The sequence below is a fragment of the Pseudorasbora parva genome, chromosome 22 (assembly GCF_024679245.1).
Source record: "Pseudorasbora parva isolate DD20220531a chromosome 22, ASM2467924v1, whole genome shotgun sequence".
NCBI classification, from domain to species: Eukaryota; Metazoa; Chordata; class Actinopteri; order Cypriniformes; family Gobionidae; genus Pseudorasbora; species Pseudorasbora parva.
Genome location: NC_090193.1, coordinates 37,955,591 through 37,970,313, shown reverse-complemented (window position 1 = coordinate 37,970,313; position 14,723 = coordinate 37,955,591). Strand labels below are relative to the sequence as shown.

The window sequence follows — 14,723 nt, the reverse complement described above, 5'->3', positions numbered from 1 at the left end:
TGAATAACACTGATGATCTCTCCATCTCGGCTCTTGTTAGTGGGTGGGATATATTAGGCAGCAAGTCAACATTTTGTCCTCAAAATTGATGTGCTAGAAGCAGGAAAAATGGGCAAGCGTAAGGATTTGAGCGAGTTTGACAAGGGCCAAATTGTGACGGCTAGACGACTGGGTCAGAGCATCTCCAAAACTGCAGCTCCTGTGGGCTGTTCATGGTAAAGTTGTAGCATTGCATTTGTTGTTAGGATCTTGAAACTTTTAACTTAAGTTCAACAGCCTTTTCCTGGTGAAGTTAAAGTTACTTATCTTTGTTCATTTTACTTAACTTAGTTAAGTAGGGTTTACTTAATTCCATATGTGAAATTTACTTAAAATCTGCATGCAACTTGTGAAAGAAAAATTAAGGACGTTTTTAATATATATAAACAGATTTAACATATATATTAACAGATGGTTAAATTTCACATCAGCTCTGGCAGTCGAGCGGAACGGCTGGCAGCATCCTGACAATTGAAAGCTTCAGTAATCAAACCTGATCCTGAATTCTCTCCCCGTGTTTAATCAAGCTCTTACGGTTAATTTGTGGATTCAGTGGCCACTTGAAGTCTTTCAGCCACACACTCCATAAAAATCTAAGCCTTCTTTTCCACTGGTGGATCCACATTCACCACATGATCGCCGCCATCAACTCCAGGAATTGCATTATCTGTAACTTTATGCGGCTTGCAAAAAACCGCTTGTGTTCATCTTTATAAAATGTATAATAACAGTTAGAATATTTATAATGTTTGTGTTATTAAATTATACATACAAAATATATATTTCTTTATTTCCTCCTTACTTTTGATGCAACTTAAGGAAACAATTTTTTTATTAGCATTTCTCTTATCCCACCTTATTTATTCAGGCATAACTTAATAAAAAAAAAATCACACACGCTTATGAAGCTAGTGCTGCTGAAATTATATGCTTGTGTTATATGAATTATATAGTTGCACAACTGTCCCATCTTTGTTCACTCTGCTCCCTATTTTCTTTTCGTCTTAGCATCAGTTGTGTCCCGTGACGGCAGTGGAGCTCCTTGGCCGAGCTCTTGACCCAGTCGCATGTTCACATCCAGCTTGAGGTATTTATAGACGCCACACGCGTCTAGTTGTTGAGCTCTTGCCTCTGGAGCCCAGCCAGACCAGAGATGTATGTTCGGGGTTAGCGGCATGTGTCTGTGCGCTCTTCTGTTTATTAGAAGATGCAGTCGAGGGATTTCTGTGTGTGTTTGTGTCCAGGGCTTTTACTTGACGTTTGTGTTTGCGAGTGAGGTCAAAAAGGCAGCCTGAGAAATCATTTCTCAACACTAGCCTGCTGAAATTCTTTCCAGCAAGTCGACAAAAGACATCTGCTTAAGATATCTCCACAAAATGCCTTCACTCTTTCCACTTAATGCTCACTCAGCCTCTCTCAGATAGATTTGTATTGTTGCTCTGTGAGTAGGGATGGATAGATTTATTGAAGGAGGGGAAACGACAGAGATGTGATAGTCATCGAGGGCTGGATTGCTGATGATTTTCCATCTGGAGGGTGAGCGAGTGGAATACTGGACAGGGATGTCTTGTTTCCTCTATTGGGTGAGCTCTTACCATTCCCTTTCCCACTGTAATTGATCACAGATTTCAGCCGAACACCACAACCAGAACTGGGACATTGTTTCCAGTTTACTCATAGTGAATTTGTAATGGATTTTCAATATGCCAATCACACTTTATTGGTTCCCTTGTGAGTCGTTTAATTTCTGCGAATGCTGTTCTGTACAGTCCTGTTTCACTGTGATCCTGATGTGAAAGCTATATTATTATGCTATGTCATTATTAGTGATTCAGTGGTGAATCCTACCTCCTTTTGTCCAAACCAGCCATGTTATTTTGTTGATTCCTTGGCTTCTATTTCGTAATCTCATCGGCCCAAACTCCTGCTCTTCAAAGCTGCATAATAAGTCAAATATATTCAGATTGGCTGTTGTTGACATTCATAAAAGTGCAGTTCAATTGACACCAAGGGCCCTATCATACACTCTGCGCAATGCAAAGTCATGCGCGCCACAAGTGTTTTCTGCTAGTTTCAGTCTGACACAGTTATCTTTATCACATCCAGTGCAACGTTGTTTAAATAGCAAATGCACTGTGCCCATCTGTTCACCCATGGGGGTGCTGTTCTGAAAACCAGGTGTGTTCAGGCGCGTTGACGCTTTTCTATTTTGAGGAACTTAAAACGACTGCGCCATTGACCAACAAAAAGTTCTGAATTCTCAATTGCACATTCGATGGACTATCGATGTACTATCCCATGAGGCCACAGGAGAGGATTTATACAAAACAATGTGTGATTTCCGTGGCTCTGTTGATATCTGCAAGTCTTCATTAATTACCTGTGAGCCTATGACTGCCAGACTGAAGCAACCATCTCAAACAATGATGTGTGTGTGGCTGCAGGCCTGAAACAGGAGAGTTACTGTGACTCATCTCTGGCTTACATAAACACACACTCACAAGACATTGTGCCTGAAGCTCCACACTGCTCTTGTGGGAGATGTTGCTATCATGAATGTTCTCAAATTAAAGAATCAGAAATAGCCCATTTTGCCTTGGCATTTTACATTTTTTCTGCCTCCATTTTTATTAGTAGCCTCCTGTGTCCAGTAGGGGTGTGAATCATTACTGGTCTCATGATTCAATTGGATTACAATTAACATGACAACGATTCGATACATTTTGGTATCACAATGCGTCACTATTACTGCACATGACTAAATTTTTGTCAGTGATACAGTAGGCTTACTGCCATAGTCGATGTTGCCGGTGTTCAGGTGAAACACCAGAAAGCGCATGAAACCGTCACGTATAGTGTACTTAAGTTACAAAAGAGCTCGCACACTCCCAAACGCATGCAGTCTTTTACACACACACACACACACACACACACACACACACACACACACACACACACACACACACACACACACACACACACACACTCGCATACACACTAATGTTAAATATGTTAAATGTTAAAACAGTGGGTGCATTTTTATTACTCTTTTTAGTGAGGAGCTTGTCCATGGCGAATGATGTCAGAGAAACATCAGTAGGCTTTAATCGATTATGGTCTATTGCTGCATCGATGCAGAATCTTCCACGTCACGATGCAACAATTAATTTCAACACCCCTATTGTCTAGCTTCTTTTCTGGAGATCTGGGATGTGATTTTCATAATTTTTCAATCATGTTCTCTGTATAGAAGACGACGCCTTGAATAGATCTCGAATGGAATACTTATGTACTACTTTTGCAGTGATTATGATGTTTCTAGCATTTTATATGTTTGGCATCGATTCTTTATATCCTAATTATGATGTTTCTAGCATGTTATATGTTTGGCATTGGTTTTTCAAATCTTAATTGGAGTGTGTAGCTTTTTCATTTCTTAAACAGCCATGTAGGAAGTAGGGATGTTAACCGATGACCGTTTGACCAATGGTTGAACTTATCAACGTTAACCGATCAAAGTTGTCGGTTGCGGTAAAAAAAAAAGTGATCTCTAAATTAGGCTATTATAGACATTGGACTAAACGCTACTACAGTTAGTTATCTCATTCCAAAATCTTTTTGTGTGAAGTGAACAAATCCCTCACACTCAATTTTTCATAACTCGCCTGTTTGTACTTAAACCAATAAAAACATTTGGCGCGAGGTCACAGCGTTTGGGTTTGCACGCTCACAAGGTTTGCAATAAGTAAACAGGCTTAAACACTCGAGGTTAGAGCAGGGGCAGACGAAAGTATGAAGCGTGCATTCCGCATAAGATGGGCTTACATTTGGAAATATATTACTGTATGTAATATATTATCTACATTTCAGTGGTAAAACATAATGTGTTGATCACCATCTTTCTTTATTATTGTTAGCACTACCTCAAACTAAAGCGGAGTCTCTTTGGAGCTGTCATTTTCCTTAGACAAACGCCTTTATTTTTAACGCGATCACCTTGTACCCAAACCATTTAGAAACTAAGGAGCCATTTGTTTGTCGATTACAAACACGCTCCTCGGCGCGGCGTTTGCGGGACTCATGTTTCGCGCTGTAGGGGATTTTAAGTGACGTGAGTGGAAGGGAGGCAGCCGTGCCGGGACAGTGTGTGTGTAAAAGAAGGAGGCAGAGCGGCAGAGAGATCATAGAGAGATGCAACAGAGTTGCGAAATTGTAGGTGCGGCTCGCGGCTGTTATTTCAAATAGCGCAGGATATTTTAAACTAATAATGAGGCTAATGAGGCTCAGTGGTCGGTCAAGAAAATTTTTAGTTTTCGCCATCCCTAGTAGGAAGACACATCATGGCCATATTCCAGGATGACAATGTCAAGATTCATCAGGCTCAAATTGTGAAAGAATCATTTTCACCTCTCAGTCCAGACCTTAAATTCATTGAAAGTCTTTAGGATGTGCTGTAGGAGACTTAACAGAGTGCTGGACTCTTGCATTGTCAAAAAATGAATGCACCTTGGTGGAAATAAATGTTGAAATGTTATTTCCATCAAGAGGTGCATACATTTTTGGTCCAGATCTTGATAAAGAAAGTTGGGCATAGGAGTGTTAAAAATTATTAAAAAACTTACACTGGATCAAACTAGGCTAGTGTACTTTGAGTGATTTATGATTCATTCACATAATAAACAATTCACATTTATATGCCGATATATCAGTTATCGGGTTTCAAATATAAAGAATGATCAGTTATTGGTATCAGCCAAAATGTTTATATCGGTGCATTACAAAATGTGCATATTTATGGTATACATACTATATATACTGCACTTAAAGGGTCATGAAACCCTAAACCATCGATTCTCAAAGTGTGGTACGTGTACCACTAGTGGTACGCAGGCTCCCACTAGTGGTACGCGGAGGAATCGCTGAATTAAATATGGCTGTGCTGGGAAGAGGTGGATAAATTATGAAAAGCTCTCTCGCAGCGCACGTTCCGTGGTGCTGTAGTTCTTTCTTTCGCTAGTCCAACTATTGTTCGCTCTATTACAACTATAAATTAGACCAGTATGCATCTTGTATTGCATCCAATCAGCTTTCGTGTTATTGGCACGAGCCTCTTTCTGATCGTACCCCACAGACGCATAAAACAGATTTTATTCTTCAGCTGACCGTTCTTGCAGTTCCGCGATAGTGAAAGCAAATCTTGCATAATGACCAAATAAAAGTATAATATACCCGATTGCACTAAAAGAGTTAATAACAGTGATGTAAACGCCGAACTCCGATGTCAGACTGCGTGTGTTTGCTGCCTGTCAGCGCTCGCGCGAGTGTATTGGATGTGGGTTTTTTTGTTTTTGTTTGGCTTATTAGCCTATTCTTGAACGATCAAATACACACATTATGCATATGTCTATATCTGACTTGAGTAAAAAAGTTTGGGACGTGTGAGTAAGTTCTGGATCTGGGCATTAGTGTTCTCAAAGTGAAAGCAAACTAATATAGCTTAATAACAACACAAACGGGGAAAGCAAACTAATATAGCTTAATAACAACACAAACGGGGAAAGCAAACTAATATAGCTTAATAACAACACAAACGGGGAAAGCAAACTAATATAGCTTAATAACAACACAAACGGGGAAAGCAAACTAATATAGCTTAATAACAACACAAACGGGGAAAGCAAACTAATATAGCTTAATAACAACACAAACGGGGAAAGCAAACTAATATAGCTTAATAACAACACAAACGGGGAAAGCAAACTAATATAGCTTAATAACAACACAAACGGGGAAAGCAAACTAATATAGCTTAATAACAACACAAACGGGGAAAGCAAACTAATATAGCTTAATAACAACACAAACGGGGAAAGCAAACTAATATAGCTTAATAACAACACAAACGGGGAAAATAGCAGACTTAACGCACTGTTTGTAGATATGTATCTTTGTTTTATTAATTTGTCCTATTCTGACAATAGCCTATTGTCATTTGTTAATAAGTAGGCCCTATATATTTTATTAGTATTACTGACCAGTTTACTTGATTACTTAGTTACTTGAAAACTTTTTACTTATATTAAGCAATTGCTGTGGTTTACTTGTAAGATTGTAGTCATATTTCTGAAGGTGGACTTTGAATCAGGGTATCTGCAGGTTTCACCAAGTCAAATGTAAGACTTTTTTTTTGACATTTTTAAGACCATTTTGAATGGTCTTAAAAGGCTGGTTGATGTTCAAACTGTGCATTTACAGTTTAACAATAATAAATATACTTATTTGGAATAAACTGCCTTGTTTTTTAACTTTATCTAAATAGTTAGGCCTACTGCGCTACTGTTTTTAAATGTTGGTCATTATGGTGGTACTTGGACAGAAAAATATTTTATGAGGTGGTACTTAGTGTAAAAAGTTTGAGAACCACTGCCCTAAACCAAATTTTCTGAGATTTTAACAGAAGTATGTGTGTTGAACATCATGGAAGACAATGTTACTATCTGTTAGTTTTGAATGTAGGAGACAACTAGTGAATTTTAAGCCTTTTTGCTCTTTTTCAACTTCCCGGTTTAAATTCATCTTCATGTCAACGTCATAGGTTGTGATGGTTTCTTGTACTATAGTACGGTGATGGCACGCGTTTAATAGGCATTTTCCTCTGACTGACGCAGCGGTGCTTCTAACAGTGAGATCATATACTGTAAGTGAGAGATGTATTGATGGACAAAAACAAGTTTTTTTTTTCCCGCGCTGTATGAGTGTTTGCGTTGCCTGTTCTCTTCAATAGATCCCGAGTCTACGACACAAACGCGATTCGTCCGCGTTGTGCGTGTAACCGCTCTTCACGGCTATATAACCGGCCAAACGGCACATATAACTCCACTTAAATAAGCCTCAGAAGTTATCAAAGTTTTACAACATTGTGTTCACGTATATTTTCAAAGCAGAGAACAAAATGCGAATGGCTGTGCATTAAATTGTTGCATTGAATTATAGTTGTCACAGGATATATGTATTTGTGTAATGGTGAGCTTACAAATCCTTGTGTGTATTGTGTTGCGTGCAACGTAATGGTCATTTGCAACGTGCATTTGTGGGAAGCTTTGATGCTTTTAATGAGAGCGAAATAAAGCAGTTTGAATCAGAAAAAGCCGTTGCTGTGCTGTCACCTGTCAGTCCCCGCCCCAACCCCCCCCCCCCCCCCCCACACACACACCCACCCACACACACACACACACACACACACTCCGCCGCTAAACCACGGCCACTTTTATAGCATTTTTCAAAACTGTGGTGAGAGCTGACTGCTGCTGAAATAGGGGGTTTCATGACCCTTTAATGGTGTAGTATGCTTTAGTGTGGTTGTAACCTGTTCCAAACACAACCTTTGTTTGCGTAACGTGATGTGCCACAGCTTTAAGGATGTTTGTGGATCACCGTTGCGTAACTCTATTTAGTTATGAACATCCCACGAGTTCTATCTTCCCCCATGTCTGCTGGAATGCTCTCCAACCCGCCGGCTTTGTTTCTGTGCATGAGTTACTGAGCAGATGCCATAGGGGCAGACAGCCAGAGGATCAGGTTCTGCTACTATTGTCCCGCCTGAGTTTCACTGCGTATGAAAATTGAAAGCTCTTCAGATCGGTTTGGAGCTCTGAGGGACTTTGGAGTGTTTTATTTCAGAAGAGTGTTGGAACTATCACATGACAAGCACTTGAACTTTGACCGCTGCCTGTGGTAGAGGCGTGGATGGTGTTGAACTGTGTGGAACGGACAGAACTGCGCTGTTTTGATTTCGCGCAAGCGACGAGGATCCAGCCATGTTATCAAGCTGCTAAAGAGAGCATGACACCATGTTCTTCTGCAAAGCGCCTGGAAGAAAAACATTAAGACCACAGACATTGGACTGCCAGACATCTGCTCTGCTGATGGATATCTCACTATAAAGTCTGCTTTTCCTACACTTCAGGTAAAGACTTTTCAAAAAAAAAGAGGGATCGGCAGGCTTTTGAAGGAATGACGCAGTGCATATGGGAGCAAATTCTTGAAATGTGAATCACATCCAGCAGGAAATTTTTATATGGGTGTGTTGAGGCCTAAACTATCTCTACTCTTCTCTCTCCACCTGGATAGCAGGTCTTAGGCTGGTCATTTAATAATTCATGTACTGAAATTCAATGTGTGTTAAACACATGCTGAATGTTTGACTTATACAGTATGCAGCCTTACTCTAAGACCCTATGAAAAGGCTTAAGTGGAATTTGCTTTCCTCTATTGACGTATTTCCTGTTCCAACAGGAAGTTGATGAAGGGTAAATTTCAAAGGGCTTGTTCTTCCAAAAGGACTTATCTTTTCCCACTTTATTCTTATAGTCATGCAAAACCATTCCAATATTAGGGAAATTGCTAATTGCATGCTTGGAAAACTTGCAATTGACATTCATGTAATGTCTTTCTCTTTATGGTTGTTTTCTGTTTAAACTAGATTTTACACATTGCATGTTTTAGCAAAGAAGCTTGAAAGACTTTCTTGACTGTTGTCAATGTCATAAGCTGTCATCAGATTAGTGATCTCGTGTGACTTGATTACCCCCCATTATTTGTTTTTCTTTATTATTTATTGGGGTACAGGATTGTGCAATTTTCAGAGACATGTTCATGTTACATATTTTAGAGTTTATAAAAATGTAAATAATTGTGTAAAAAAGGGAACATATATAAATATCGATTTATATTAGGGATGGGCATTTTTCCAAAATATTGTATTCAAATATTTGCGCTCATAAACATTGGAATATTTGTTTATTTAAATTAGGTATTTTGAGAAAATGAGGGAGACATTTTTTTTTTATAAACATGATAACACCATTTCTGAACAAGCTTATGTTTAGGCAATGTACACAAAACGCTTACGTTATATCTTAAGGTTTTAAAACACTAAACATTATGTGTAAAAAAATAAATAATATATATATATATGGTTGGCCAATATATCGCCATGTCCGATATTTAGCATTTTTAAAATATCGGCCTTGGGTCGATACGTTTTTCTGATTGGCCGATGTGTTAGAAGTGCTTGACGCTGTGCCATATTTCTATGACAGGTGGCGCTGAAAACAAATACTGTAGTCTGCATTAAAGGGTTACTTCAGCGATTAGCATATGGCTTTGTATCAGTAGAGACCCTGGAGTATATTCAAATGATTATGCTAAAGTCTGCAGCCAGAAGAGGGAGCAATTTCCACGTTTTCAACCCGAGTATGGGAAAGTGGGAGATCACTCGCAGCTGCAAGCAGTAAACGGTGCGGCCAGCTGAGCAAAGTAAGTGTTTTAACTTCTCAAATTAATTCCTATGAAAGTTAATCTTCCAAAGGCATGAACTGAAAACGCGCCAGACTGAACACACGCTCTGAATCTGCTGCGAGTGCAGTCGCGTTTACCTCAGCTCTCAACAACAGAGCTCATTCAGCTCATCACGAATGTATGTAATTTGACTCCTGCAGCATCTATACTGTGTGACACTCCCTCAATGGCTAAATCACGTATTGAACAGACACTTGTAGTACATTGTAGTGTCATTAATGACCTAGTTTAAATACAGATTCATCTTCCCAGCGCTGAAGTACCCCTTTAATGTGTTTCTGTGCATGGCGGTCGCTCCGTGTGAAGAGGGTAGGGATGTGTTGCTCTGTATTCAGTTGAACTCGATCATATTAATGTCATTTACACAGTGCTGTATGTAAAATTAGTGATACCTTGTCTCTAGTTGAAACAAATATGATTACCACCAGTGAGGACAAACATACCAGATTACCGAGTGCCCTGTTAGCCTACAGTGTTTAGTTCCTTTTTATTCATACATTTATAAACAATTACTTTATTTATAAAAAATACTGTAATATGATTGCAGAATCAAGAATTTTCCATCTAACGTATAAACATGTTTATTTTAAAGATTTATTTATTTATTTATTTTCATATTTCCAATTTAATAAATATTAATTTAAATAAATATAAATTATGTATATTATATATCGACTTTATATCGGCAATCGGTCACCCTGCTCTCTAAGATGTCGGCATCGGACATCAAAAAAAGAATATAGCTCGACCACTAGTGATGAACCGTCCGATTTACACCCCTACTTTGCCAACAAGTATATAATATTTTGTCCAAATACATTTGCATGTTAAAAGTTTTTTTTTTAATGTGCTCATTTTTAGGACTACATCATATAAATGGACTGGATTGATGTTTTGGAAAATATTTGTCTTGTTTGGTTTGAATGTTTTGCATATTTTTCTGTATTTCCTCAGGGTTTATAGATTGGATCAGGGTTCATGGATTGTCATGTGGTTCTCTAGACGCCATTCAGTTAGACTCATATTTCACAAAGTCTCAGTCACAGAGCATTTCATATTCTGTTTCTGCCTGGTTTGCTCTCTAGAGCAGAAAGTCCACAGGTATCACTGCTGACCTTTTGAACCCACAGCCTATTTATGGCATTTAAGCACAGGAAACTGGGTTTAAGTGCAGCTTTGCCAACTGGACGGCTGATGTGGCGTGACATATCTGAAATCAGATGGACGATATTTGATGTTTTGATTAATAGCATGTCTGTGATTTTAATAGCTCTAAATTTTATGTCTTAATGAGTTGTCGACTTGTTCCTTTTACCAGCCATTTTATATAATGATACAAAGATTGTTATGGTTTGGCGGGAGCCAGGGTGATTATTGTTAAAAGCTTAAACCAAGTAAAAAAGAAAAAACACAACCTGTATCACAAAGCTCTCTCTCTCTCTCATGTGGTGTGCGAATATTTTTAAGTTATAAAAGGGTTGTACTGTAAAAGATTAACAGTGCAAAGTTGAATCGGTTGAGTGAGTCTGCTAGCAAATATTTGCACCTAACTTTCCTCATGCTTAGTGTCAGTAGATCCGTCCCTATCTCTCCATAAACCATTAACAACCTCTCTTTCTCTTCCAGTGTTGTTCCAGCTCCACTGCCACTGGCTATTGATAAGGTAAGCGCTCGTAACTGTTTCCTTTCGTTTTGAATGCAGGTTGTTTTTCTGCAGATTAAACTTGATCATGAAAGAATGATTTCCAGTTTATGTTCCTTATAATTGTCTCTTTTGGCATGCAGCTTTGCCGTGTTGTCCTTAAAGCAGCTTGTTATGAATGCCATTGATTTCCATGTCCTTGCTGTTGCTAAAGCCTTGAATAGACATCAGCAAGCATTATGTGCCGCTATCTGAGGTTTCCATGCGGCTCTCCGTTAGGCTGTTTTATGGTGTATTTGTGAACAATCCTGGAGGTGGTCCAGATGAAGTTAGATAATGCAGTTATCCTCTCATGCCATCCTCTGTGTGGGATGCCTCTGTGGAGCTTTAACAGGGAACAATTTAGTTGTGTGGCGGTCGGATCATTCCCGGCAGTGCACAGAGGTGTCTTTCTTTAAAAGTTTTAAATATATACTCATGCTTAATCACATTAGAAATCTAATAGCATAATTCACTTAATGCTTTTTGTTACATAGAATGAAATGCTATTACTGATAGGATGTTGGTGCCACGCTAGACACTGTAACTCAATTTAAATTTTAAAACAAGTCCTCAAAGTCCATTCAAGGAGATCTTTCAATGATGTTTTCTTGGGAGGAGGTGGTTTCAGCTTCTTCACCCTCGTCCTGGACTGAGAAGATCGCAGAAATATAGAGTCTAGATCAAATTTAAGTACAACCGTGTCAGTGCTTTCACATTGTTATAAAGGGAAGTTTTTAATTATAATTTGTAACACTTGTTACACTTGCAAGAGTTTTAAAAAGAAGACATTTAGATAAATATGCAATAATAATCAACAAATTATTGGAAAAAAATCCATGTATACATTTCAAGAAAGAGCTGTTAAAATAAACCCAACACCTGATTCTGCAACAGCACAGATTTCTCCTTCAGTCTGTGGAATACATTCTCGCGCTGGTCTTTCTCTTGATGAGGAAGAGCCTGGAATCCATTTACTACGGCAGAAAACAGCCTTGTATATTTTGCTGTGAAAACACTGATGCACCTTGTGATCTCCATGGGAATCGACATTGACGCCGCGAGTGGAGCTGCAAATCCGGCCTGTTATCTTCTACATGCAGATGGAGTTGACTGGAGCCTCTCACTGTGGTGATTATTAGTCTTCAGAAAGTCAAAATGTCCGCTTTGATGAATTAGTCAATGTAAACTACGCACCTGCCATCGCCATGATTCTGTTTGAGGACGCGTGCACATGGGTGCCCTCGCGCCCAACTTCCATATGAATGATCTGAAAACATTCGCTGATTTCATTCTTCTTTGCGCCAGTGTGCACACACAGTTATGCTTACTACAATTTGCTCCAACTGAATCATTACATCCCTACTAAATACAGTGCAGTACACTATACCTTTCGAAAATTTTGGGACGTTTAACTTTTTTTGATTTATTAAAGAATTGTCTTCTGCTCACCAAGGGTGCATTTATTTGATCAGAAATACAGTAAACCAGTGAATTATTATTACAATTTAATAATAATTATAATGCATTGCAAAATGTAATTTATTCCTGTGATCAAAGCTGAATTTTTAGCATCATTACTCCAGTCTTCAGCGTCACATGATCCTTCAGAAATCATTCTAATATGATGATTTGCTCCTCAAGAAACATTTATGATTATCAATGTTGAAAATAGTTGTGCTGCTTCGTATTTTTGTGTAAACATAGCATAAATTTCAGGATGCTTTGATAAATGGCACGTCAAAAGAACAGCATTGATTTGAAATAGAAACTTTTGTAACATTCTGAACTGTCACTTTTGATCGATTTAATGTGGCCTCGCTGAATTAATCTGCCGCGAGTGTTGTCTAGCAACTCTCAATACACTTCTGAGCTGTAAAAACCAAACTCTGGTCAGGCCAATCACATCGTGTAGGGTCGGTGGGCGGGGCTTAACCTAGTGACGGTCCTAATATTCTAAACTTCTAATATTAATGTGTGTCCAAAAGCTCTTTTCGGTTCATTACCATTCATTTTCCATTAATTAATCTTATGAGCTTTTCTCTTTTGTAATGTCCCTCAGACATCTCTCTTTCAACAGTCTTTTCTTTAAATCTTCCTCTTGCTCGTTCTCTCTCTTACGCCATCCGTCATACGCCCACTAATGCTCATTGGCCACATTTGTTGTTGTGTATGGTTGTCGGTCCGACCAACTTTCAAAACCGTTCTTCAAAAATCGCTTTCCCGACCTTTAATTTCAGTCAAACAACAACAAAAAGATCTGATCCCAAACTCGTGAACAATTGTGTATGCATACATTAAGCTAATATTGCTCTCAACATCTTACTAAATGCATGACAAGGAGTTTGTTACATGAGTTTTTAAATGTTGAAACCTTAAAGTGAACTAATAATGAATGTTTTATGGAGTGTTTCAAATTCAGTCAGAAGTTGTGGATGCAGATGGATTGGGAAAAACTATTAAAAATGACATCAGTGTACTGATGGGGCCTGCAGAATGATGATATCATCTGCATCTGTGATGACAAAAACATACATGTGTTAAATCATCACACCACCAGCCTCCATCTGTTTTAATGAAGATGGTGTAGATAGACTGGCGTCCCCTTAAACCCCATGAATGCAGACCTGTCAATGTCACATTCATTTCCAGATGCATATAGCCCTTCTATATCCGACGGCAGCATCTGACGCTGTCAATATAGAAATGCTCTTTCTGACTTTCTCTCTGCTGTGGGAGTGTCTCATCATGTGGATTCAATAAATGTAACACATCTTGAGTCACGATTTCACTATTTGGAACATTGTGGTTAGAATAAGAGGAACAAGGCCCCTATTCAGCTAGACTAGGTTCGGTCAAGGTTATTTGCCAGTTTTCAGCTTTTCAGAAGATGTATTTTTAATTTCTTTGGATTGTACTGATTTGTCTGCATCAAGGACAACATGTGAAAAGATGCTAGATTCAAAGTGTTTCATTGAAGTGCACAGAGCAGTGGTTGTGAGATCGATAAACTCTGTGCAGAGATTTATTTTTTCACAATTGGTTTCTTTCTGTCATGCAGGTGTCCGCAAATACTCCCAGTATGTATTCTCAGGAACTGTTTCAGCTCTCCCAGTACCTGCAGGTATGGAACAACACTGACCTCTACAGGCCATCTGAAGGCATTGTCAAAATGCAAAGATGCGATGTTTGTCCTTTTATGTACTGGTCTTGTCATTTATTAATACACAGTAAATTACAATATATTTATTTAAAATCTATTTATCATGTATAATGCTTGTCGCATTTTATTAAAAATAAATACATATTTTTACAATGTATTATAGCTGATTTCTATTTGAATATATTTTATAATGCAATTAATTTGTGTCATCAAAGCTGAATTTATCATCATTATTCTAGTCTTCAGTGTCACATGATCGTTCAGAAATCATTCTAAATGCTGCTCAAGATACATTTCTGATTATCGCCAATGTTGAAAACCTTTTATGGATTCATAGAAATGATCTTTGATGAATAGAATGGTCAAAAGAACAGCATTTATTAGATAAAAAAAAAAAAAAGATTGCTCTCAAACTTTTGAACAGTAGTGTTTATATATCAGGGCTCCAGACTGCGACTAAAACGGTCCAAAAATATTAAT

At 38.4% G+C, this 14,723-nt stretch overlaps 1 protein-coding gene across 6 annotated transcripts in view; it reads left to right on the top strand.

Annotated features, from left to right (window-relative positions):
* slmapa (sarcolemma associated protein a) overlaps positions 1-14,723 on the top strand; it is an 88,563-nt gene that overhangs the window by 37,845 nt on the left and 35,995 nt on the right. For 5 of the 6 annotated variants that reach the window (XM_067432348.1, XM_067432346.1, XM_067432347.1 and 2 more), the window contains exons 4-5: positions 11,026-11,062; positions 14,142-14,204. In XM_067432348.1, the coding sequence (XP_067288449.1) occupies positions 11,026-11,062; positions 14,142-14,204 (100 nt within the window). Of the gene's footprint in view, positions 1-7,664; positions 8,006-11,025; positions 11,063-14,141; positions 14,205-14,723 lie in introns of those variants that run through there. The other variant, XM_067432349.1, reaches the window with a different exon arrangement.